This window comes from Cheilinus undulatus, linkage group 20 (genome assembly GCF_018320785.1).
Source record: "Cheilinus undulatus linkage group 20, ASM1832078v1, whole genome shotgun sequence".
In the NCBI taxonomy this organism is placed as follows: domain Eukaryota; kingdom Metazoa; phylum Chordata; class Actinopteri; order Labriformes; family Labridae; genus Cheilinus; species Cheilinus undulatus.
Window position 1 is genome coordinate 24,704,027 of NC_054884.1, and position 26,583 is coordinate 24,730,609.

A 26,583-nucleotide genomic window follows, 5' to 3' on the forward strand; every position below is an offset into this window, starting at 1 on the left:
ACTACATTTTTCAGCTGCGAGATTTGCTTTCTACATTTTTTCTAAATCATTCATCATCTGAAAGCAGACATCTAATCTTTTTCCATCACTGTGTATTTTTATGCTTATTCCAAAGAGTATAGCAGAGACACATTATCTGTTTTGAGCATTTTGGTCATGTATACAGTAATCTCAGTGTTAGGGCTGTCATTGTTATTACCTTCAAGTGTACACTGGCTAGTTCTGCCAAAGGAAATCATTGTCATTGAGAAAATTATTTATGCCAAAATGGGCTTTTTGGTCTTGGCTGCTGGGGAGAAAAGGCAATTTGATACAGGCAATGGACAAAGGAGTTTACAGAAATATAAAATTTGGAGATTGAAATGATGATGGTCGCTTTAAGGATGATAGTAAAGCTAAGTATAAGCACTAGGTAAGACTAAGGTATGAGGAAATTAGTGAAATTAACAAAACCAGCTTCAAAAAGCTGCAGGCTGGAGGTTAAAGAGATACAGAAGGTGATGAAAAGGTAATGTTGTTTATCTCTGAAACCAAAATAAGTTGTTAGAGAAAAGTGCAAGAGGAGTGCTCCTAAAAATGCATGAGCCAGGAACGTTCCTTCATCTCCCCGAGTGTGCTCAGGGGTCCGTCTGAGGAACATCTTGACTGATAGAACATGACAGCTCATGTCGGAGTGTCTCAGAATGTGGCGTGTTAGGATACATATTTCAAACCAACTTTCACACACACCTCAGTCGCTCTTTAAGCTTTAAGCGCTCACAGGAAACTCAATGCAGGGATTAAGTAAAGTTTAGGATTGATAGGGGGAGAAGGGAGAGGAGGAGAAATACGCCGACGGGATGTAAAGCCAGAGAAACAATTGTGACAGAAAGCTTTCTTTGAAATCCTGAGAATACTTCTAATGTGTCAGAAAAGCTGAAAGAAACTTTGAGGAAATGTAACAGAAACTTCTTGACAAGGTTTTTAAGATTTCCAAGGTCTACATAACGATTTAGCGTTAATATTCTCTGCCTGTCCTTACAATGTTTATTTGGATAGAAACCAAAGAATGAAAGTGTTCTAGCAGACCGAGGGATTTGTTGGCAAAAAGTAGGGAATAATTTCTAACTTGTGTCCAAGTATCTTTACAAATGACATGATCTAGAGCGTTTATAATTAGTAAGTACCCCTGTGTCTAAGCACATTAACAACTAATAAATCATAAGCAGCTGAATTAAGCACTCTTGCATAAAATCAATTCTTTAGAGGGTGGGTACAAAATGCCTTTATCAGAGTATTGATTCTCTCACATAATTGACTTTCCCCTGGGGATACTCGTGGCAGCAACACAAACAGCAAACAGCAAACAGAAGCGCTGGGTGAGAAATAAACACCCTCTAAAATAATATCTATCTTAATACACAAAAAATAAATATTTTCCTCTACTGTGTAGTAAGTAGTCAGAATTACTATTATGATCACTAAATACATCACTTGGGGTGTACAAATAAAGCCCTTACAGCACTTGCATTACTCTGCTTTTGCTTCTTTCCTCCAAAGTAAACAGAACTTAATCTGCCCTCAAAAACTGATGAAAAATACCCAAGAGACCTTTCTGGGCTCCAGGCAAATGGGGGGCCCATGGAGGTGAGAAAAGACCCAATCCATTGTAAAGTTAATATTATCAAAGAAAGAAAGAAAACTGAGTTCTATTTATAATCAGTAAAATAGGCTAATTTTATCATTTTATCACACGTGGAAAATATTGATAGCCTCTGTGTAGGACTGAATTTTTGTTACTGCATGAATCAGGTATCGGTACCATTAGATTTTTACATTTTTTTACATTTTGAAATAAGCTCAAATGGGAATTCCTTGCTTTGGAGCCAGCCTCTAGTGTACATTCGAGGAACTGCAGTTTATGCAGTTTACACATCCGCATTTGCTTCTTTCCTGTACTCACTGATTAAAAAAGACAATAGCTGCTGATTTTGTTTGGACAGGCCAACCTGCCGAGCACTTGCCCTGGATTTTTCAGGTTAAACTACTTTCGTAAAATGAAGAGGGAGTTCAAATCAAAGACTGTTTTAAAGCCGGTTAGATTAGGCCAGGGCAGCCCGCCCTGTCTGAAATGGAGTTTCTGCCCTGACAGATGAAAGGGGTTAGGCGGGCACATGAAGATCGGAGGGAGGCAAATGACCCCTGTGAAATGTCTGTTCCTCATAATCGAATGAAAAGTGTATGATCAGGGGATTGCTGTTCTTGGAGGTGCACTTTTACATCATCTTATTCCCTCAAGACTTTAAGGCCTTTTAGTGTGGTTCTCGTGAGATAAAAATTGCTGAAATCCCTTTTAGACTAGAAAACAAAACCTTCAGCTGCTGAGAGATTACAGCCTAAAGACAGCTGAAACATTAACACATCTTAAAGCGCTGCCGCTTTCCTCTTACAAGTTAGATGTGGATAAGTAGTTCTGGCCTAATATAAATGCTACACAGTACTTCCTCCATCAGTTTAATATTCTGTTTAAATAAAAGCTGATAATGTGGACAGAACAACGCACCCTTCACAGCCAGAGAGCAAAAGAAGCACCTCTGACTGAATAAGGCCACGAGGAGATATCAAACCGCTGTTAAACACATATTCAATTTGTGATAAGCAGTGATCAGATTGGCACGAGACCAGCTGGGACATTTAGAGGGGAAACTCGGATCAGTGCAGGTTCAGCAGCCAAGTGGACTTAGTAGGGGGTATACCAGATAGATTCAGCTTCATCAGGTATTCATTTTCAAAACTGCAAAACACTATCAGTTGAGAGTAGGAGTTTAAACAGTTAAAGCCTGAATATTTAAGTCTTTAACCCCATTTTAGCCACCAAAACTCTTTACAACCACGTAACTTCTGTTACCCTTAGCTTACTAACGCAAGATTTTTAAGACTAACATCAATTATCTTAAATCTACAGATTGTAGATCTGTAGATTGTAGATCTGTATATCTACAATCTACAGATTGTAGATATTGCTGAATTTTTACACTTGGAAATATCAAGCTTTTCTACTTGTATTGATTGCTGTGTTATAAAACCACAGAGGCAAAAACACAGAGAAGAACAGGAAAGAGATAATGTTTCATTCACAGGACTCTACATTTGTCTAGGACACTCACTTCCACACTGAAGAGCATCTGTCCAGCACATTGTTCTGGTTTTACTCTAAAGTCCACACATGGAGCAGCTGCTGTGATTCACAGTTTGCTCGCTGTGAGTGACTGAGTTACTGAGTGAAAGCCAGACCAGGTGGGATGCTGAACAAGCGAAAGGCGCCAAAACAACCCAAGCCCGTGGGAGCGAGACGTGTGAAGAGCAAACGTATTGGCGGTTCTGAGGCTGAGAACGAAGAGAGCGCTGGTAAACCTATTGATCATCTGTTTTTGACAAGTGGCTCACCCACTCGGTGCTAACAGCCGTGCGCTGGGTGCCGAGAGTTTGTGGGGGATGTACGATGATGAAGATGCGAGTACTCACCCGTAGGAAGGAGGGGAAGCCCATGCCGTAATAGCCGACTGCAAAATAGTCTGGTTTGGGCCGGATCACTTTCACTATGTTCTCATAGAACTGGGCCTGCTTCCTCTGTAGAGAGATACAACATCTTAGTATTAGGGGAAACATTTCTTATTGAAAACATCTGAAAATGTTTAAATCTGTTAAATTCTGATATTTTTTAATAGGATGTGGGAGTTTAAAAGAAGTGAACTGATTGATTAATTAACCTTAAAGCTCCTGTGAAGAACTTTCTGTTGATTTTCGTGACCCCTGTAGACAAAGCTGAACTTCTTACACTAATTTTTTCTCGGTAAGTTGTGTTTGGGAATTCCACAAAAGATGTGAAGATAAAAAAAAACCCATAATCTTTACTTTTCCACAAAAGTAATCAATTTAGAGAATAAAACAAACTATTGAAACCAAAAAAAGACCCGGGACCGCGGCCAAAAAGAACAAAAAATGTAAAGATGCTGAGCCAATAAAGCAGTGGGCTGTTGCTCTTAGCACATTCCTTTAAGTCCTTGGTTCTTGACTGGTGAGCCAGGACCCAAAAGTGGCTCATGAAGCCATTTTCAGTGGGTGGCAGATGAGTGCCTGTACAAAAATATGCAGCAAAATTCTACGATGTGCTTTTATTTTGAAGGATATACCTCCATCTCTTTGTTCCTTCACATCTCTTCAAACTGCCCCATTTTTCCAAGTCAGTCTGGGTGCAGACGATCCCAGATCCCCCACCCTTGCAGACCACTACTGTGAGACACTGAATTGGTCAGAATGGAAATATATGCTGAAAATTTCAAAATAAGTTTGGATTACACTCCTGGTTGGGTAAGGGTTAGGGTGAGTGTAAGGGTCTGGATATATAAGGTCAAAAGATAAAAACGTGACCAGCAAAACCTGATTCAAAATGTTTAAAGCAGATTGAACAGTCTGCTTTCAAGGAACAGGCTTGTCCTCCATGAAAACACTTTAATGCAGCGAGTGTAGCTAGAGCTAAACTAACAAAGCTATTTAGCTACATTGGAGCTTAATCTAAAGCTAATGAAGCTTTGTTAGCTATGTAAGCTACACAGGCAATGTAGATTCATTGATAAGGCTTAAGCTAACAAAGCAACATTAGCTACATTGGTAATGTAGCGACGTAGATAAATTCTAAAGCTGACAATGCTTCTTTAGCTACATACACTATGTAAGTAACGTAGCTACATAACCAATGTAGTTTAAGCTAAAACAAAGATATGTTGGCTACGTAAGCTACACAAGTAATGTAGTTGCATGGATTAAGCTAAAGCTTACAAAGATACATTAGCTACATAGGTAATGTAGCCATAAAGACAAATCTAAAGCTAACAAAGCTATGAAAGCTATGTTAGCTACATAAGCTACGAAGGCAATGTAGCCAGGTAGATTAATCTATAGTTGACAAAGCTATGTTAGCTACATAAACTACGTAGGTGACATAACAGAAGCTAACATGGTTAAAGCTAAAGAAATGAAGCTATGGGAACTATACTACTAGAGCTAGATTATGCTAGAGATAGATCCATTTAAGATGTAGTTATGCGAATGGCTGTTCAATTTAGATTTGTTACCTTTAGCTAAAGCTATTGTTACTACATTGGCTTACGTCTTACATACTAATGTTAACTACCTAGCTAGCAAAGCTATGTTAGCTTTAGCTAAGGCAAATGAAGCAAAAAGAAGCCACCATTCAGTCAGCTACTTCTATGACATGTCTGTACATTATTTAACCTCATCTGAATCAGCTGATCTTACAAAGGCTCTCATCAGCTGATGGCCAGCCGATTCACAGGCTTTTGCTAATAGCAATCATGCTACCATATTTAAACTACTTTAGCGTGGCTATGCTTTGCTGCCACCTCTGCAAGCCGCATTTTGCAACCCTCCTCCACCCCAGCTCCTCGTTTATTCTTCTTCTACCTTAATCCATGTCAGTATGTTGTCACTGATGCCTGCTCTGCTCTGGGATTTTGCTGCTTCTCCCCATGCCTCTGCCTTTCCTTGCAGGCATAGGAAAAGCAGGAATGCGCGCTGCCTATCTAAGTTGAGGTCTTTGTGGTTATTACAGTCTATATCCTTAGAGGACTTTCTTTATTAGAATTTAAGTTAGAAAATAAACTTACCAAGGATGCACTGAGCTGTTCAAAGTCAAACATCTCATTCTCGTACTGTTCTGCCAGCTCCTTTCCCAAAATGATGGCCTCCTCCCACATCTATTGGGCACACAAGCAGAGACGGCTGGTAAATAAATTAATTATCAGTATTAAAGCTTAGATAAAAAGCTCCTTATTCAGCCACATGAACAGAGGAAACTTTCTCTTTCAAGTAGAAGAAACCAAGTTCAGTTCTTTTGAAAATGAAAAAAGAGAAGGGTCTTATTATATTGATAGTATTTTGCTCTTTCTTTGATCCTACACAATAAAACACATCCTGTGGGGGAGAGAACATATATTATCATGATACATTTCCCCTGGAGACTCATCCAGCAGTGGAGTGGTGTCACAGATAGATGGGAGCCACTCAAACATGTTGAAAGGCTTCTGAGTGGCTTCCCAATGGATTAGATCAGGCTGAACCAATCTGAGCCAGACTGGAAGTGGGCCGAGTCCAGACAGCTACTCAGATCTGATGGAGCGGTGGTGGCAACACCATCTGGATGACTCTGAGAAACAGTCCTCTGCTGATGCCCCCTCTGTCCGCCCCTCAGGAGTGTTTATGTATCCTCATAGTGACTGTAACACTTCCTGATCACTCTGGTGTGTTTGTGTGCTCATCTTTAGCCAAGGCGCTTTCAATTTGTTGCCTCCTTGGCCCTTTCTTTTCTCAGCGACATTGGCTGGAGAGGAAAAGACTGGTGGCTGAACACCAACACTCATGGCATATGACAAGCCTTCATCTCTTAGACGCTCTGGCTGCAGATCTGCAGACACATTCCAGGATTTACTTACAGGCAGAAAAACACTTTTCTCTCCTGGAATAAACAGAGAAAAATGTAGACGAATACCGCAGTAACAAGGTCCCCCGTCACTGGATCATTTTCTCGATCATTGGAGGCTTTTTTTCCCCCACTTTACAACAGAGGTGGAATTCAAGAATGAGGCTGAAGTGGTTGGAAATGCAGAGAGATGAACAGCAGGAGAAAAGGCTTTATGAAAGGTAATGGACAAAAGAGCTGTGCTAATGCTTGTGTGGTCTGTCCATAAAAGCATTGATTAAAAGTAGAGGATTATATAGAATCCCTGATCTGCAGAAAAGAATATAGAACTTCTGTTCAGCAGCTCTACCTCAATACCTACCTTTTCATGCCAGAAAAGGTATTTAACAGAGGAGGTAGCATCTAAAAATAGCCTCCCAGGAGTCTGGGATTTATCATGATTATGGCCACTCTTCAGCGAGTGTGTCGGCGCCAAAATATGTGAGCGCGAGTCTCTTACCTTGCCCTTGTCGAAGTAATTGATAATCTGCTGGTAAAGCTGGTCCTTCAGCTGTCCTTGAGTGCTGGCCTGGTAGCCGTCTCGCTGGGTCAGGTGGGCTGCACACTGCTCGTCTGACCACTGCGGAGGACAAGGCGACGCCGGGGTCAATGAGGTGCGATGCAACACAGAGCAAAAGAGGGGAGGGTGACAAGAAATCGATCACTGAGTTATAGCCAATGCAAATTGGAGAGATTGATGTGTGATTGTTTTTAAGGCTGCCCACATTCTGGCAGGTCAGGATGGAAACTTGAGACATGGGCAATAAAATATACATCAATACAGTCAGTGTGATAGAACATAAAGGTTTTTTAGTGAATTTGTGCCGCTACAGAGTTATTTTTTCAAATGCTTTGACAGTCCTGAACTACGTAAGCTTTTAAAACCCTCACTTCTATCAATACAATGCACTTTTTAGCAAAGTTTTCGTCTGATTTTCTGTTCATTCTGTACTCTTTTAATAACTTTAATGCTTTTTTACTTTGTGTTACACAGCAAAAACTCAAATATCACAGAGTGTATTGGTCTGACTGAGTAAAAAAAAATGTCTTTGCATATAACGTAACTCCATCGGACCATTACCTCATATCTCAAAAATCACATCTTTCAGGAAATGGAAAAAAAAGCTGTATTTCTTAAATGATTTAACATTGAATAGTTACAGTCAGTTTCTTTTTGACACTTTTTTATTGGTTTGATGTCTAAAGTTTGTAAAACCCACTGACAGATGTAGAGAATGAACAAAAGCACTGATTTATTAAAAAAATGGAGACACAGGGCTCAAAACCAGTGATAAGTCTGGATAAATATTTGATTTCAAAATTTAACACTAAATATTTGAAGTAAAACAAGATAAATACTAAAATGAGCAAAAATATCTGCAAATGCAGTGCAAAATTAGGTATCTTGAAATGAGATATTTATCTACAGGGTAAAAACTTGGGTGACAAAGCATTACCAGGGGGTTGAAAGTAACTAATTACCTTTACTCAAATTACTGTAAGTGAGTAGTTTTTTGTGAACTTGTACTTATTTGAGTACATTTTTTAAATCAGTACTTTTACTTCAACTCAAGTAAGTTTTAACCAGAGTGACTATACCCTGTAATTTTTCAACCTCTGTTGACTACACTGTGATTTCAAATCCGGGAGTTTTGTGGGTGGAGTTTCCCATCATGGCCCTGGGCAGAGTGTTTACATGTGTTTAACTGTGTTTGGATGTTGCATGTTGTTCAGTGTTACTTTTAAAAGTGCAGTTTAATTTTACGTAGTGTGGACCGAGGTTATCATAGTCACCTAAAACTAACTAAATAATTAAAATGAAAATGTAAAAATCATTTTAGTTAACTTAAACAAAATAAAAACTAAGCTTTACAAATAAAACAAAAACTAACTAAAGCTTTATTATGTGCTTACAAAACTAACTAAAATAAAATAGAATTAGGGACAAGATCTCCTTAGTTTTAGTCTTTGATACTAGCATACTGACTGACATGAACTCCCAAGCCTGGAGAGAGTAAAACTGCCTGATTTGATTGAAGACAACTTCACACAAAGGTAATTTTAGGTCTTAAGTTGTATACCAACATTAAAACTGAATAATTACAGTGAAAAGTGACGAGCCCTTTTGGGTGTTGACCCTGGCAGGCATCCCACATTGCCGACAAAACTAAAACTTACACTAAAACAATTAAAACTAAACTAATACTAAGCATTTTTGCAAAATAAAAACTAAACTGAACTAAAAAACAGCAGTAAAAACTAATTAAAACTAAATTGAAATTCAAAACAAAAGGTAACAATTAAATAAAAATTAAAATGAATGAAAAATCCACAACTATTAAAACTTTGGTGTGGACTAAAACCGACAATTTTAAAGTGTTAAATTAAGCTCTATATAAGTTCAATTAGCACTGTTAATTTAGCTGTGTATTTCACTTTATTGAAGAGGTGTGACTTTACCTGAACAACCTGTTGGAGATCTAGTCTCTTGTCATTCATGCTGATAAGGAAAGATCATATTTTACTATTTAACTTTACTTTTACTTGAGTACAATAGTAAGGACTTTCTCCACCTCTGAGCATTACACGTCTTAGTTGCTGGTTCTATTTCGTTCCTTTTTTCTGCTGCTGTTCTTAAATGTGTATTTTAATCACGCCTGACCCTGGGTGTGTCACTCCTAAAGGGACACATGAGCATCTCAGTCTATGTACTATTTATTTACTGTCCCTGTCATTTCCTGTTTGCTGTTGTGAATGTGCATGTGGTCTGGGTAGACTGAAAAACAGAATTGCCCTTTGGGATGAATAAAGTTGTCTGAGTCTGTAGTTAACAGAGTTCCTACATGCTTTCAAAAATGAAAGGCATGTGAGATTTCTTGGTACAACAGACCAGGACTGAATTTTCTGATTTAATGACCCTTTTGTGAAATGCCAAATTTTGCAGGGCAAACTTTTTGTTTTGGTCATAAGTGCCCAAACTGGATGTTTTTGTCACATTTAATGCCTCTATTCTATCAACATGTCATATGGTGATATCTACTGAAACACATTTTAGCAGGTGTGTTAAGCTCGTTCTAAACAACTTAGCTATTGAAAAGTAAAACAGTGTCTTTGTCCCGGAAGACCTGCTAAAATACGCGTGAGCTGCACAGATTTTTAAAGTGGTAGCTCAGATGTAACAGAACCAGTGTTTTACAACAGTACAGGGTGTAATGAATCACAGTGAGACAATCAGAGAGGGTTCTGGGGTCCTACCTCAGGAAATTTAGAACATACAAAACTGAATTCCCGAAATTCTTCTGAATTCTGAATATGCAAAATTTTGTAGCAAAAGATGTTTAAAATCATATAAAGCTGACAAGAACATGAAGATTGGAGAAGAACCTGCCTTAGTAAAAGAGTGTCTAAGGCCTTAAATTTCAAATGTGCAGTTTAAGATTATTTAAGACCTTCAAGAACCTTAAAGCTCCTTTGAGGGACCCTTTTCGTAGTGTTGATTTTGGCACGTCCTGTGCTCCTAATCTCTTAGTTGATTTTGTCTTCTGAGAGAGTAAATTGTATGAGAAATACTCTCATCCTGCTTTATTTTATCAGTTAAAAGTATCTATTGTTCTTTTGGCAAAAAGGAAATCGTCTTGTGTGTAATCTACCCGCAGCATAGTTTTGAAACACTAAAAACAACTTAAAATGGTTGAATCTTCATGTTGAAGGTCTTTTTTGCTTGTATAACTTTTACTGATGCATCAGTACAATTTTAGTCTGCCTCATAACCAGATAAACTCCTCACCTGAGGTTTAACTAACTGTATTTGCTGTGAAATGTACTTTCATCTATTTGTAAGTGATGTCAGGCTAGGAAAAATAATGTAAAATACCAACATAAAGACAGCAGGGTGTGGTTTTGTGCTGACCGAGTCCTCCATCATGCCTTTTCTTCACCCTGCATGGAGAATAATGGGCTTTCTGACAGGCTACAGCAGCTTGGCTAGCAGGGGAGATGGACAATCTGATTGGCCTCTGTGTCGAGGAAGCATAATCCTCTGCGCCAGGACAGGACTGATTCATTACCGTCCCGTTTTAATTGGGATTTCTTTGGTGTTGTGAACAGCCTGAAGAGTTAAGATCACTCTGAAAGTCTTACAGAGTTTTTATTAGAGGGTCACGTTTGAATAGAAAAACTGAGGAATTTCAATATGCTGCACTGGAGATGGGTGAAAAGTAATTGCTCTGCTCATTGTTGCTGTGGCATGAGGAGGGATGCTGGCAGGCTCCGGATCAGGATATTGATTTCTTTACAGCTGGACTGCAGCATTTACATGCTAAGAGGGATCTGCGTTTATATTCATGGATGGCTGGTGAGGCTGCATCGACAGAACTAAAGTGCTGATACATCTCTGACAACACACAAAGTGCTGTAAATTCATCAGGCATTATTACACTGCTGCTGACACTCTGCTGGAGGAGCAATTATTACCAGAGGAGCCGGTTTTGCTCCATAAGTGCTGCTGGATGCAGAATTATGCACCCATCATTCATCCTTGTTCAGGCTTGTTTTCATGATCCTCTGTTTGGAAACAAAAAGGAGGACAGTGACTTCATAGATTACGCCGGAAGATTATTGGAGAAGAAAAGATTTCTCCAGACTCTGGTTGAACAAAATGAACCAATTTCCATTACACAATCCCTCTCTGATACTCTGCTGTGATCAGGAATGTCGCAGCTGCTCCGAGATGAGCTGCATTAAAATAATAATAACAAAAACAACTCCTGAAAACACTGCTGCGACCGTTCAGCGAGGAAAATGTGATTTAGTCACAGCCTGCTCTCCCCTGTCGGGACCCGTACAAAGGCGGAAACCGTCAGATATTATGCAAATGTAGACGAGATGTTGGATGCAACCACTTTGGATAAAAGGTAGAGAAGAGTGACTTCAAATTCAGGTTATATCAAAGCCAGGCAGGGAATAGACACTGCAGCTTTTTAAGTGGATGTGGTTTACTTGTGTCAAATGTAAAACCTATTCAAAAAGTTACAGGCCTGGAGCAAGAGTACTAGTATATATGCAAAAATGTGTGCTTAAATGCTCTGACCACTAGTTCATTCAGTGCTGAAGCGATCATATGACTGATTAAATTATCGATTTCCTAATTCTGAGTGTTCACAGACACACACTTACAGTACACATGTCTGTAAAGTACCTTACATGTGAATGTAGACAATGTGAGCCTGTTCCTAAGAAAAATAACTTATCTGGGAGGGTTTAATTTTGTATGTGCAATAGGATATGTATAATGTTTATTGTTAGGAGTTATGATTCAGAAAACAATTATTGCAGCATGGGTTCTTAATATTGTCACCAGGGGACATGTATTACAAATCCCTCATCATGTTGAACCACATTGTAACATATCATACTTTATCGTATTGTATTTTATCTTAACTAGGGGTGTTACAGTTTTTGTATCGGTTCAGTGCATGTAGTCACATGATGAATACATCCAGACCTTAAAAAAAAAAAAAGAAATGTGACAGTATTTACCCGTCAATCTTGGTGGCAGTAATGCTGATAAGCGTGTTGCTAACTGCTATTTAATGACCAACAAAGAAGAGAAGTGGATGCCATATCAACACACTAATAAGAAAAGTCCACTCCAGGCTACTGCTGTTAGAGAGGCAGAGCAGCGAGACCCACTGTTCACTTCTCTCTCCCCTTATCTCCACGCTGTTTTTAAACAGACTCTGGCTGTAAAAGCAGAAAGGGTGGAGGATCCTACCGCTACAAATAGATTTTAAAGACTAAACATGGACCGGTACAAGTAGAAAAACAGCGAAGCCAAACACGTTTTTAAGCGCTCTGCTGTAATAAGTGAAGGACATCTAGAATTATAAATCTGGGACTTTTATTTTTTTATTGATGAGCCGAACCTGTACCAAACCGTGACTCCAAAATCGAGGTACAAACTGAACAGTGACCTCTGTGAACCATTACACCCCTAGTCTTAACATATTGTATTGAATTGTATCACATCATACTGTATCCTACTAAATAGCATTGTATCATATCGTATAGTATTGTAACATATTACTTCCTACCTTATTGTATCATATAATATTGTATCATATCATGTTGTGTCCTACTGTAGCCCGCCCCAGGACCACGTGCTGACCACAGTGACACATGCTGTCAAAAATCGACATAAATATTAATTGTTTCACTGACAAAATCCTAAAAAAAGGCTTATGTATGCTTTTCTTATCAAAAGACCTTTTCATAAACAACTTAATAAGTGCTTTATGATGGTTTTAGTCAATATTTGCAAACCTAATTTTGGCAGCCTCAAAACAGACAAAGCCTCACGCCCCCCCTGGGGGGTCCCTGACCCCAGGTTGGGATCCAATGTTAAATGGTATGGTATAGTATACTACTGTATCTGCCATATCTTATTGTATCATATTGTACCGTATCGTTTCAGAGGCGCAAACCTCATGTGACAGAACCAGATGGATTGGAAATAACATTAACAGCTGCGCAGAAACTGTACAGTGTAGACTTTGCTGAACACAGGAGGACAATTCAAGCCCTTTTTCTCCCTCTAGAAGACTCCTAAACGGACTGCATCCTAACTAACAATGTGACCTCCATTCAAGATTTACTGTAAACTGTTATTTTGAAAAACCTCTGGAGGCAGCTGCTATATTTTATCTCCTTTACACATCTCAGCTTTTATTTTTCAAATTGAGATCGGATACTAGCTGTGATTTTCATCAACTACTCAAACTCAAACAGGATGCTGCAAAGCCAGTCTGCCCTCTCAGCAGCCCTCTTATAGCATGGCAGGATTAAAGGGATGCCGCCCTATCTCTCTAAACACATTCAAATTCATAGATACACACTTTTAATGCCTGAGGTTAAATGCCATCTGCCTGACAACAGCTTAACTGTGTATTTTGGTTGTTTGAAGTACTTTAGAGGGTGTACTTGAATAATTATTTGCAGTTGGTGCCGTGTCTGTTTACCTTGAGCAGCTTGGCGTGAAGCAGCAGTGTGTATGCGGCCTCAGTGTAGTTGTCACACTCTTTGTGGAGGTCACACAGCTTGTACAGGTACCTGGAAGGAAGGAGCAATGATTTATGGTTTATGTCAGGGCGGGCCTTGCACACTTTTACAACAGAGAGAGAGAGAGAGAGTTAACTTTACTAGACTGATACATCCTGACAGCCTCTTTTTGCTCAAATAAAACTTGACAGACATATGGAGAAGGCTGTATAACAACAAATAAATCTTAAACCTAATATTTTTTTCCAGATCTCTTGGAACAAACAGCTGCTGAAAAAGAGACAGACTGTACAAAATAAGGTCTTTGGTATGTAAAAATATGAAAATATATAGCTCAAGTGGATGTGGAAGCAACAAGTTACACTGGATTGTACAAAAGTAAGCAAGCTCTACTCAGCAGCATTGTATTTCATCTTACCTGATGTACATCTCCTCTCTGTCAATTTCCTTGTAAAAATTCTACAGAAAGAAGAGAGATGGACAGTGAGAACAATGTCTTTGTACTGTTTCAGTGTGTCAAGGTTCTACTGAGTTATTTCTGATACTTTTATTCCATTTTGCTTTGTACATTCATGGAAGTATAACTTTTATATTACATTTTCAGCCTGTTAGACTCATTATAAGCTACACTGATTCCTATTTGAACACTTTGATTACGGTGTATTATGTGTACAGTGAAATAAAAACATGGAGAACATAATAGCATCTCAAAAGTAAAGCTGAAAATCCATCTAGATGGATTTCTGGCATGTTTTTGATTTATTTCATTAAAAAAATCTATTTAACCTTTATTTAACCAGGAATCAGGAAAAACTTTGTTGAGATAAAAAATTAAGAGTGTCCTGGCCAAGGCAGGCATGATCACAGAAAATGGGCAGCCATATAAACAAGCAAACAAAAGCATAAGAAAAAATAATATATTAGATAAAAAAAATGTTTTAATTCAGTTTCAAGTCTTGTTGCAATTTGTTTCAATTAAAAGGAGCTGCAAATTTACCGACAAAGGTATTTGGCTGCCTGACCCTGACACAAACAAGGACTGTAATGGCATTGTATTATATATGTACTTTAATATGGACCTGGCCCACCTTTTGCAGATATAAAAATCTTTCACACTTCTTAGAAGGCTTTCCACAACATTTTGGAGTGTTTCTTTGGTAATTTGTGCCCATTCATTCAGCAAGTATTTATGAAATCAAGCACTGATGTTGGAAGAGAAAATTTGGCTTGCCATTCTCCATTCCAGGCAAGGTTATTTTAGTTAACTAAAACTAATATGGGTGGGAATCACCAGTGGCCCCACGATACAATATTATCATGATACTTGGGTCACAATTTGATTTTATTGCAATTTTAAACATTTTGCCATACAGTGAGAATCGCAATACCATATATTGTGATATATTGCAATCTTTACCAGCTTTTTCAACTGTTTAGCTGATTTAGCATTAGTCTTGCCCTCATGTGTGTCGTATTTCTGCTGCATTTTATCTTTATGTAGCACTTCTTGGAAACCTCATGTGTCATGTCCATCTCATTCGTGCCCTGCTTGATTTCCTAATGTCCTTCCCCTGGTACTACTGTATTTGTTGTACTAACTTTCTCCTGCTCTATGGCCGTCACCTCACTGGACAAACAATAGTCCAAACAATTGATTTTATTTTTCCATTATCATAGACTTTAGTTCATATTAGCAAATAATTTGAAAAAATCAATATTTGGTGGATGAGAGGATATGATATATCACCAGAAAAAAATATTGCGATACTATGCTGTATAACTAAATAACTTCAGTTAACTGAAACTTAATTAAAAACTAAGCTTTAGCAAAAAACAAAGACTAACTAAAACTGTAAAGTGCGCTTACAAAACTACCTTAAATAAAATAACCGAGACAAACTATCCCTAGTTTTATTCTTTGACACAGCCATACTGACTGGCACCTACACCCAAGCCTGGGGAGTGGAAAACTGCCTGAATTGACTGATGAAGACTTTACAGAGTGGTAGTTTTATGTCTGAAGTTGAATTCAAACATAATCTTTAAATAAATAAAATGACAAGTGAGGAGCAGCCTGTTTGAATATGTCTTTAAAAATGTATGATGTTCACTCAGCCCTGACATGTATCCATAAAAACTAAAACTAACACTAACACTAATAAAAACTAAAATAAAATGAAGCATTTTTGCAAAATAAACACTATCTCAAAAACCAGCAGTAAAAACTAATTACAACTAAATTGGAACTGAACACAGAAAGTGAAAACAAAATAAACATAAAATCTATGAAAAACCCTGAACTATTTTAACCCTGGTTCCAGCTCATCCCAAAGGTACTCAATGGGGTTTGAGGTCAGGGCTCTGTGAGGGCCAGCCAAGTTGTTCCACACTGAACTCATCAAACCCTGTCTTTATAGTCCTTGTGCACTGAAGCAGTCATGTTGGAACAGAAAAGGGCCTTCCTCAAACTGTTGCCACAAAGTTGGCATCATAGCATTGGCCAAAATATCTTGGTGTGCTAAAGCATTAAGATTACTCTTCACAGGAAATAAAGGGCCTAGCCCAAACCCTGAAAAACAGCCCTGTACCATTATCCCTCCTCCACCAAACTTCATAGTTGGCACAATGCAGTCACTCAGGTAATGCTGTCTGTGCATCTGCCAAACCAAGACTCATTCACATGTGCTAATTGTGCTCAAAAATCAAAACTGTCAGCACATAAAAAGTAATCTTAAGTTGTGCATCATAAATGATCTGGTCACACAGTGTGAGCTCACTTTTAACCATCACATTTTTACTATATAAATTGAGATTGTTGCTCCAACTGCAAAGATCACTTGTGACAGTGAGGATATTAGGGCTTCATTTTTGCAAAGAGGAGGTGAAGATGAGCCGTCCACTGCCACATAGAGTCATTGATGTACAAATGTTCATATTTTCTGATTATAATGTGTGATTTATGTACCTGTGTGTGCCGCAGAAGGAGCAGCTCCTGCTTTGTTGGTGGTTAATAGGGACACAAATAATGTTTTATTTTCCTAATTATTAAAACAGTCATATGCTGTCAGTCTCACACACTAATTTTCTAAATACAGGTTAGTATTAAAACAAAGTCCTGGCTTGAAGCTAGCAGGCGTAAAGTAAAATGAAAGGAACATTTGTTTGACATTAAAGATACGTAGTCAAACTGCTCTCCTGGCTGAAACTGAAAAGTAACATTTTACACAACCTGGCAGAGCTCCGACAGAACATGACTCAGATAAATGCTGAATGGAGGCCACGGGCCTGCAGTTCAATGCCAGCAGTTACGCGAGACAAAATTGACATTTCTGTGCTTCCAGATGAAATGTCACTTCACAGAGGGGAGGCGTTTCAGGTGACGCTCTTTGATAACATCTTAATACACGGTGACATGTGGAGGTGGATGTTTGTGTTGCTTTTCTGTGGGCTGTCTGTCATTATGTTCTTTTCATTGACAACAAGACGCTAAGAAGGCAGCTTAGGTGTTGATTATAAAGACCATGTTGATAAATATTGTTGGTGATTCGTACCTTTTCCTGATTAATTTAGATTCTCATGCCACTGTCTTAATACTGGCTGCCTTAAAGACAAACACAAGTTGCAAATCAATGCATTGATTGAATCAAATTCTTAAAACACACTTTATGGACAAATTATTTGGCCACTCCTGTTAATCACTGGATTCAGGTGTTTCAATCAGACCTGTTGCCACAGGTGTATAAAATCAAGCACCTAGCCATGCAGTCTCCATTTGCACACATTTGTGATACAGAATGGGTCGTTCTGAAGAGCTCTGTGGTAAACTACAAGCAAAAAGGCTGCCAAGTGGGATCAATATGTGGTGCTTCTGTCCATTTTCCAGTTAGAAACATAACATGGGAACATAAAAAGTGCATGTGTATATTTGTATATAAAAATTGGTCTATTGTTACTGTGGTCTGGCTCCTGCCCATTTCCACTCATTTTTTTTACTGCCCCATCCAAGCCATGTGTTCGAATAGTGTAATGACTCCCTCGACCAATAAAATGTCAGCCTGTAATCGATGCCAACTTTGCAATAACACGGATTGTGAATCTTTTAACCCTGCTGTATTTTCCACGCTCAACTTTGAGTGGTATTAGACGGTGGAAGCATTTAGGAACAACAGAAACTCAGTGTGGAAGACCATGTAAAATACATTGTGTCAACTGTGACGTTTAGTGGACTAAGGATTATGGTATGGGGTTGTTTGTCAGGGTTTGGGCTAGTTCCCTTCTCTCCACTAAAGACCAATCTTGATGCGCCAAGACAATACGGACAATGCTACGCTTCCAACTTTGTGGCAACAGTGTGCCTCAGTGCACATAGAAAGGACTATAAATAAAGACATGGTTTGACTTACTGGTCAGCACAGAGTCTTGACCTCAATAGAATGAATTGACAAAAATACCCCAGAAAACATTCCAAGAAGAGTGGAGGCTAATATCACTGCAAAAAGGGGGCCAATTACAATAAAATAAAATACATGTTTCATTACAGTCCCTGTAGGTGTAATGGTCAACAGTCCAAACACTTTTGTCCACCTAGAGTATAATGATAGGATTACTCTTCAAAGTAAGTGTGAAAACAGCACCACATGTTTTACTATCTTTGACAGGTATTTTTAAATATTTTTGTGAGTAAATGTTGGTATCAGAATTTCTATTCTTTTGTGTCTATGAACTGTGCTGCAGTGTTTTCAGGAGCTGAGAAAGAAAGCTTTCTTACAAGGACGTTGACTGTGCAGCTCATGCGATTTTCCTTGTTTTCGTCGTGCATGATGGTCCTGTAGTCCAACAGTCGCTCCAGAAGACGGACCACCAGGGTGACAAAGTTCTCTCCCGTCTTCGCCAAATACTTGTGCTTCCTGCAGTGCTCCAGCAAACTGTTGAGTGTGGAGAACAAGGGGGTGTGGATTTAAAAGGAAGAGTGGTGAAATACAAAGCATACATAAGTGGCTCTTTTTCATTTAAAAATGTCAGTATAGCACTACTTAGGCTTCCTGTTCACATTAAAACTGAGTTAACATACTGACAAGAACTATCTCAGTAGCAAGCTGTGATCATCAACACTATGATTATATTGAAGAGTGCTATACTGCAATTAGCATTATCTAAACTTGTGAGAGGCTCGGGCATAAATCCTGCCCATTAATCAGCACTTACATTTTCTGAAAGAGAACTTTGTACTGCTCGTCTCCGCGGCCCCCCTCCACCTCGTGATCCAGCTTGGTGATGATCTCGTTCTCAAACTGCAATTAGACGGAGCAGGCGTAAATAATCAGCGCGGCTAATTTTTCAATTCATTAACGCCATCCCTCGTCTCTCTCTCACTCACTCTCTCTCTCTGCAGCTCTGCGCGTCAGTGTTAGTGTTAGTGGTCTCTCTCGTGAAGCTCAGATGGTGTTTTCTGTTTATTATTAAAGATTTTCTTTATCTGGATAAATTCAGTTAGGACTGCAGCATGAGACACATCCTCTTTACTTTTCCTCTGCTGCACCCAAAGCCTTTGACAGTGATGCATGGTCCTTATTTCTCTCATTTTTGTATGTAGCTGCTGTATAAAAAAAAATGATTTCGTTGTGCTGAAACAAACCAATTTTCAATGAATTCTTGGTTTTCTCTTGCACTGGCCAGCTACAAAAATACAGGAGAGAAAAGAGCAGCAAAGGGAGCCAAGATATGAAAGCTGCTCTCTGTTAAACCAAGGATTTATAACACACATGGAGACTGACAGAGACCTAGTAAAAGGAATTTTACAGGCTTACAGCTTTAAAGGGGTCTGCCCAAAGTGAAACTGATCACATTTCAGAACAAGAAAGAGCTATTCATCTTCAATAAACGGGAAGTTGAGTGGTACTTAAAGAGAAGGATTTTTGGTCAAACTACAACTGTCTTCAATGGACAACAAGGCCGCGCACAGACATTTTGAAGCCCTATGCTTCAAAGCAGTGCTTACATAAACATCACAAAGCTTAAAAATAACATCTTATCCCAGAGAAGGCATAAAAAAAATGATTTCTTAATGTAAAAAGTTTTACTTTGCACTTTAAAAGGGCATTGCGTTATATTCCACCCACCATGGCTGTTACTAATCACAGCACAACTGAATTAGATATGTAGAATCACAAGAAAGCATTGGGTTAGAGTCTCTCTGTGCTCTTTATCCGTTTTTTTAATTCCAACACAAGCATCCCCTGAGCTCTTTTGTTATATTAAGAGAAAAACAAACCCGCTGGAAGCTGCATGTGAAGTGGAATTCGCACTGCATCATGTCAAAAAAGATGGGGATGGTGGCTTTTCGTAGCTCGATCTCAGGCACCAGTGTCATCTCCAGGATCGGACCGACCATCTCTGGGATGAATTTTATCTTGTGAGGCCCTTCAAAGAAAAAAAAGAGCATTTACAATTCAGCCCATCTATTTATTTCCATTATGAAAAATTTCCTTACAATAGATCCTTAACCTCCTGGGAACCAAGCTTTTTTCTCACACTTCTTTGAGATTAGTGGGAACTGATAAATAGAAAACCTAAGCCTTGACTTTGGAAATTTTCATAATAAACTTCAAAGACAGTAAATTACTCCCTAAAATTTCCAAGACATTACCCAAAATTTCTTTAAATTAAAAAAAATATATACAGAAAAAAAACACATTTTCAAATATCAAATCGAAACCTCATAAAAAGGCTAAAGATAAAATAAAATAAATAAAATCCCCCAAAATTTCCAGGAAAATTCCAGACAATTATCAAGAAAAACACACAAAATATCAAAGCAAATTCCATGCACAATTTTGAATTGAATTATGTAAAAGTAAACAAGTATATTTTCCCAACTTTCCATGGAAAATTCTGAAACACAACCCCAGACATTGCCATGTAAGTGCCTAAAAATTTAAAATCAAATCCCCCCCTAAAATATACTGTCAAAATAAAAAATATTCCAGAAGATTTAAAAACAAATTCACCCAACTTTATTTAACATATTGAAATTCCACACAATATCTGAAAAACTCACTGTGCAAATTCTTGAAAATTTTTAGAAATATTACCAAAACATTCTCCTCAAATATTCCAAAAACATTTCAGCAAAACCTTGTGAAAAAGCCTAAAGATTAAGAAAAAATGTACCCCAAAATTACCATGAAAATTCCTGAAAATTGTCAAAGTCCCCAAAATTCTAAATCATATTCCACATAAACTGTCCAATCAAATAAAATAAAAAATCTAGAAGTAAATAATCCCAACATGCCATGGACATTTGGAAAATGTCATTTTTAACTTGTAAACATATTCCCTAAAACATCCAAACAAATTTCTCAGCATTTCAGGGATTTCTGGTAAATATTTTAAATCAAATCTCCCCCTAAACTTAAAATTAAACACTCTACTTTCCCAAATTGTGAACAATTTTAGGAAATATTTTAAAGGACACCCTTGATATTCCCATCTAAATACCTAAAAATTTCAAAGAAAATCTCCCCAACACTTAAAATCCAACACTTCAAAATAAAAAGAAAAAAAAAATGAATAAACCAAAATAAACAAAGAAAAAGAATCCCTTAAAAATCTCCCAAGCAACTAAAAAAATTGCCAAAATTTTAGAATTTTAAGGAAATACTTTAAAGAAACACTACTATATTTTTCCATCCATCATCCATCCATCCATCCATCCATCCATCCATCCATCCATCCACTAGCCCTCTAAAATGTCCTCTTTTCAGAATTTCCTGGGACAATAGCAAATTAAATCACCTCAAACCAACACCTTAGTTTAAAAATAGCCCATGGCTCATTAAAAACTCCATGATTGAGTCCATCTAATCTGGAGGAAGTCTCTAATTAACAGATCAGATGGTGTGGGTTACAGTGAGGAGACTTTAAAGAGGCACAGGTGACCAAATCTGAGACTCCAATAGCCGCACAACAATCTCCTTCCATCGAGACGTGACTGATTTTCTGTCTTCACACAACAAAAAGCTAATTAACACATGATTGTCTATATTTAGCTGCTGTTGTTTTCTGGGTTGACTTGTAATGAGTGTGATGGTACTTTGTTGGCAGATAATTGTGGACATAAAGTGGGAAAACAACACTTCAACAGGTGTCAACTGCTGGCTGGTTTCTGCAGGGTTTATATAATGGATTCTGTATTCACTAAATAAACATAAACATTGGTTAGAAGATATTAAACATTTATGATAGAAGGTTTGATTACCTAGATTGTACCACATATCCCTGATTTCAAAGCCGATTTGTCTTCTCATGTCCTGATACCTGAAACACAAACAGGATTAAATGTTATGCAAGCTGTGGAGAGATTATTGCAGGCAGGGTAAAAAGATTCAGTACTTGATTGATTTCCAGAAATGTTCCTGTAAATAAATGCAATGCAAAACAGTCAACTGTTTACTGAGCATTCAATAAAGAATACCGGAAACATTTGGTATCTATGAATGGCTGTGTTGTGTTTCAGGTGTGCTGCAGATGTGAGAACCAAATTCAGTTAATGCTGCTGCTTTTGTTCTAAAAAATCAGCAGAGGACAGAAACGGGATTAGAGCATGAGATCAACAATTAAGAAAATCAAATTGAATACAGAAGATTTTAGTTTTAGTTTATAATTTTATTCCAGGTGAAACAGAGTTGAAATGTACATTACCATGTGTAAATAATAGTGCTTTCAAAAGACTTAAAAATTCTCCACTTAAATAAATCCTTCATGATTAAATAAATATGATTGATCAAATATATTGATAATACATGGGGGAAAAGATTAAAGCTAGATTTACGGTATAACCCTGTTAGTAACTGGTTATATTAATATCTATTCTAATAATACATTTTTACTCATCTTTGAGAGAGAAACTGCTTCTGAACAGCATGAAATGGTGCTGATCTCTTGGTGAAAAAAAAAAAATTCAAAAGGGTTATGAAATATTTGGCTTGTGTTGTCATCATCTGACATCATGCACCTGTTCTACCTGAGACTGGACAACCAAATCTGCAGTGATTCACTGCATGCTACTGTATAAAAAAGTTCTCTTTTAAATGAATCCCGCCCTCACAGGAATCAGTGTAGTGCACATTTTGTGCAAGGAATGTTGCTTGAAATGTCAGCATTTGGTATATGAAAATCATTTTATGAAACCAAAAACAGAGTTTTTCCCATATCAATGTCTCATCTGAAACAGAAATATTTAATAAACTAATATTTGCAAATGTCACTATTATGGTTTAGGACATTATCCTGTTAACAGGGGCCTTTGACCTGAGTGAAATGTTGAAAATAGAAGGAGTACTCACACAGACGTATTTGTGTAGTCTAATAGGCATTTTTTTGAAATGTAATGAAACAAAGATATTTGTGTAGACAGCTACGTAGTCATCAAGGCGTTTGCAAGCTTTAACCTCCTAAGACCGTGCATGTACATATGGAGACATGACATTTTGACTTTCCTACAACTGTAATAAATTTTGCTGGGTGAATTTTTAATAAAATTGTCAGAAATTTCCATCAAGCTGGAGCAATTGGCTTAGATTGTTGGGAGAAAATGTTTTTAAAATTTGCAAGAATTTTCATGATTCAGGGGGTGGGGATGGGGGGATTTGTTTGGATGTTTGGATAAATTTATATGCAAGTTGTTGTTTTTTTTTTATCTTAAAATCTTGGATGGAATTTGCTTCAGCATTTTGGGGAACTTGTTAAAAAAATTTCCTTCCAAATTTTTTCTGAATTTTTCTGCAAATTTGTTTGGATTTTTGGGGAAAATTCATTTGCATATTTCAGGGTGTTTGTTTGGGAAAATTTCAATTGCAAATTTGGGGTTATTTATCTGGAAAACTTTTGTATGAAATTTACTTTTTATATTTTGGGGAACTTGCTTAAAAATGTTTGAGAATTTTTTATGGATTTTTAAAATGATTTTTAGGCTTTTTCCAGAAAGTTTCATTATAACATTTGGGGAGAAAAGGAACAGTTTTAATGGGATTTTTTTTTTTTTTTAAGATGTTTTTAAAAACCTCACAGAATTTTTTGTGAAGTCTTGGAAATTGTAGGGGATTTGAGGGTATGTTTAGTGTTTTGGAAATAATAATCCAATCTAATCTTATAATCTTAAAGGACATTTTCCAAGGCCACAAGAACTGTAAGCAGAAAAAAAACATTCCTTGGAAAATGACTGTATTGTGCAGTAAGATAGATCTACTGTCCTCAAAAGCAAACATAATTCTTTGTTAAAAAATACTTTCTGTTCAAAGAGAGGGATTGTGTTTTATACTTATTATCAATTTGGTAGTTTAATTAAAATTGTCCATATTTGCGTTTATTAGTTTTTTAGTAGTAGTACAAGGTATCATTACCTTCCTTGTTGTGTGTAATATGCAGGATAATGTGAAGCAATCAGGTTGTTACAGCAGAAATAAGCCTTGTTAGATTTATTCACCACTATAACAACCTGTTCTGTGCACCTTATACCTTACATAATGACCTCTCATGGATAACACATTGACTTAAGTAAATCAGACCTTCAGTATTTCCATGACATTTATGGGTTATTTCCACTTTGTGAGATTCCTTGATTCACCTGCTTAACAGCCACGGTCTCTCCTTCTCCTCCTTTTTTTGGCCGAGATCAGACAACATCAAGAAAAGTGTTTGATCAGACATTTTTTGGAGCTCTACTTCTTTGAGGCTGTTTTTGTGTGTCAAGGAATCTTATGTAAAACAAAGAGCTGTAGAAGAAACTGGAGTGATCACTCTTGTCCTGACTTTTTCTGCGTTTTTTTTTTTCCCCTCGACAAATGAGGGCGTATAAGCTGATCAGCCATGCCACGTCTGGGTCATGAACCAATCTTCACAGCAGCTTGGAGCCTGTCCCTCTGCCTGCCACACAGAACCAGGTCACCGAAAGGACAAATGGTGTGAAGTGGAAAGCGCAGGGAAGGAGTTGCAGACAGTGAATGATGGAGGGACTGAGAGGAGTGGAAACTGTGTGCATGGAGGCAGAAAGCGAGACGGGCTCTGTGAAACCAATCACATGAAACAAAAGTAATAGATTTAATGTAGTTCTTTGAAAAGCGTTTCAATGTTTGATAAGAAAAAGAGGGAGTTCAAGCCTGAAATTGTTTTAAGATCAAGCATATAGAAGACAGAATGAAGATAACAGTCCTCAGAGAGATACTTCTGACCGTTTAAACTCATTCTCCATTGGTTGGCTGGAGCACGCTTTAGCTGCACCATTGCTCACGGAGAGGCAGTCAGAGGTGTTTTCACTGCTGGATCACCATGGGGAATAACTGCACTGAACTAAAACATTTTGGTTCAGCTATGAATCAGAGAAAAAAAGAACATGAGTACTCAAATTTGAGGCCATGTGGATGACAAATTAATTTCAGAATTAGAACCAGGCAGTGGATGGACGATCCTAACTGCTCTGCTTTGTTGGGCAAAGCCAGTTTGGACCCGACTGAGGTGTATACATGCAGGAGTATATGAGCCCCAAACCCTAAAAGTCAAAAGTTGTTGTGCAGTTCACCATACATGGCAGTGCAATCCACTGATCCACTAACTGCGAGGCTAGGATTAACTGCAGGCTTGAACCCACACATGGGGGGATGGGTTCACTAGGCAAGGAAGTGTGGCGTCAAGTAGCTAGGCATGCAGACAAAAGCCAGATTCTTTTGGTCCTTGGTCCTACTGGTCTTACTATTTTCTTGTGAGACTTCTCTTCTGCACATTTTTGGTTATCACTGGCAAGAACAAAGAGCAGGGATGGGAAGGGTCAGCTGCTGGACACAAGAGCAACAAGTGCCCTTCGACAGCCACCTGGCATGCTATTTCCACTACATAGTGGGTGCCCAGGACCCGGTGGGCTGGTCCAGACATCAGGGACAGAAGCGAGCGTCATGGAAGGCCAGCTGGGAGGATACCTGTGGGGCTTTTCACCAGTTTCGCCACACCAGGCCAAGCTGGACCAAAGCTACGCACAGAGTGGCTCTGGACCAGGGTCAAAGCGCGCCCACCCTAACTGCGTGATGTCACAGCGGTTCGGAGACATCTCGCAGATGTGTTTATTTAGAAACTGTAGAACCAAACTTTGAAATACCTGCCGGATTATCAATAGAAGAAGAAGAAGAAACTTTGAAGTAGGAACAATGGCAAACTCTTAAACAAAATGATGATTACTGAACGTTACCTTCTTGACTGCATCCTGCCAACTGTGAAGCTTGGTGTAGGTTGATAATGGTATAGGGCTGTTTGTCAGGGTTTTGGCTAGGCCCCTTATTTCCTGTGAAGGGCAATCTTAATGCTTCAGCATACTAAGGTGTTTTAGACAATGCTATGCTTCCAACTTTGTGGCAACAGCTTGGGGAAGGCCCTTTTCTATTCAAACATGACTGTGCTCCAATGCACAAAGAAATAACTATAAAGACATGGTTTGATGAGTTCAGTGCGGAGGTATTTGACTGGCCTGCACAGAGCCCTGACCTTAATCCCATCAAGCACCTTTGGGATGAACTGGAATGGATATTGCAAGCCAGGCTTTCTTGTCCAATATCAGTGCCATGAATGGGCACAAATTCCAACAGAAACACTCCCAAATCCTGTGGAAAGCTTAACATGAAGAGTAAAAGCTGCTCTAGCTTTGTCCATATAGTGTTAGCTCTTTGGCCCCATTGAACAGCTCATTATCACAATACCCAATCTAGCTATTTGAGTCAGGATTGGACCAACATCCTACACCAGGATTAGATTACTTGAATACAGGTGAGTTAGATCTGTCCAAACTCACTAATACAGCATCTTTGTCTCACCTTTCTGCACACTGATGGTGAGATACTTGAATGACATTGTGTGAAAGACAAAAGTGTGAGGTTTAAGTGTGACACTTGCCTTCACCTGTAATTATAATCCATAGTGACTTCCCAGAGCACCCCTGAGCCTGGACCGAATTCTGAATCCCCATTGAT

General features: G+C 38.3%; 1 protein-coding gene across 1 annotated transcript in view; it reads right to left on the reverse strand.

Annotated features, from left to right (window-relative positions):
* The window catches only part of dock1 (dedicator of cytokinesis 1), a 351,227-nt gene that overhangs the window by 45,552 nt on the left and 279,092 nt on the right, over nt 1-26,583 (reverse strand). The window contains exons 32-40 of the mRNA XM_041815464.1: nt 21,831-21,889; nt 19,845-19,993; nt 18,779-18,864; nt 18,342-18,498; nt 13,992-14,032; nt 13,534-13,624; nt 6,978-7,097; nt 5,667-5,756; nt 3,505-3,609 (exon numbers count right to left, since the gene is read on the reverse strand). Coding sequence (XP_041671398.1) covers nt 3,505-3,609; nt 5,667-5,756; nt 6,978-7,097; nt 13,534-13,624; nt 13,992-14,032; nt 18,342-18,498; nt 18,779-18,864; nt 19,845-19,993; nt 21,831-21,889 — 898 coding nt within the window. The remainder of the gene's footprint in view (nt 1-3,504; nt 3,610-5,666; nt 5,757-6,977; nt 7,098-13,533; nt 13,625-13,991; nt 14,033-18,341; nt 18,499-18,778; nt 18,865-19,844; nt 19,994-21,830; nt 21,890-26,583) is intronic.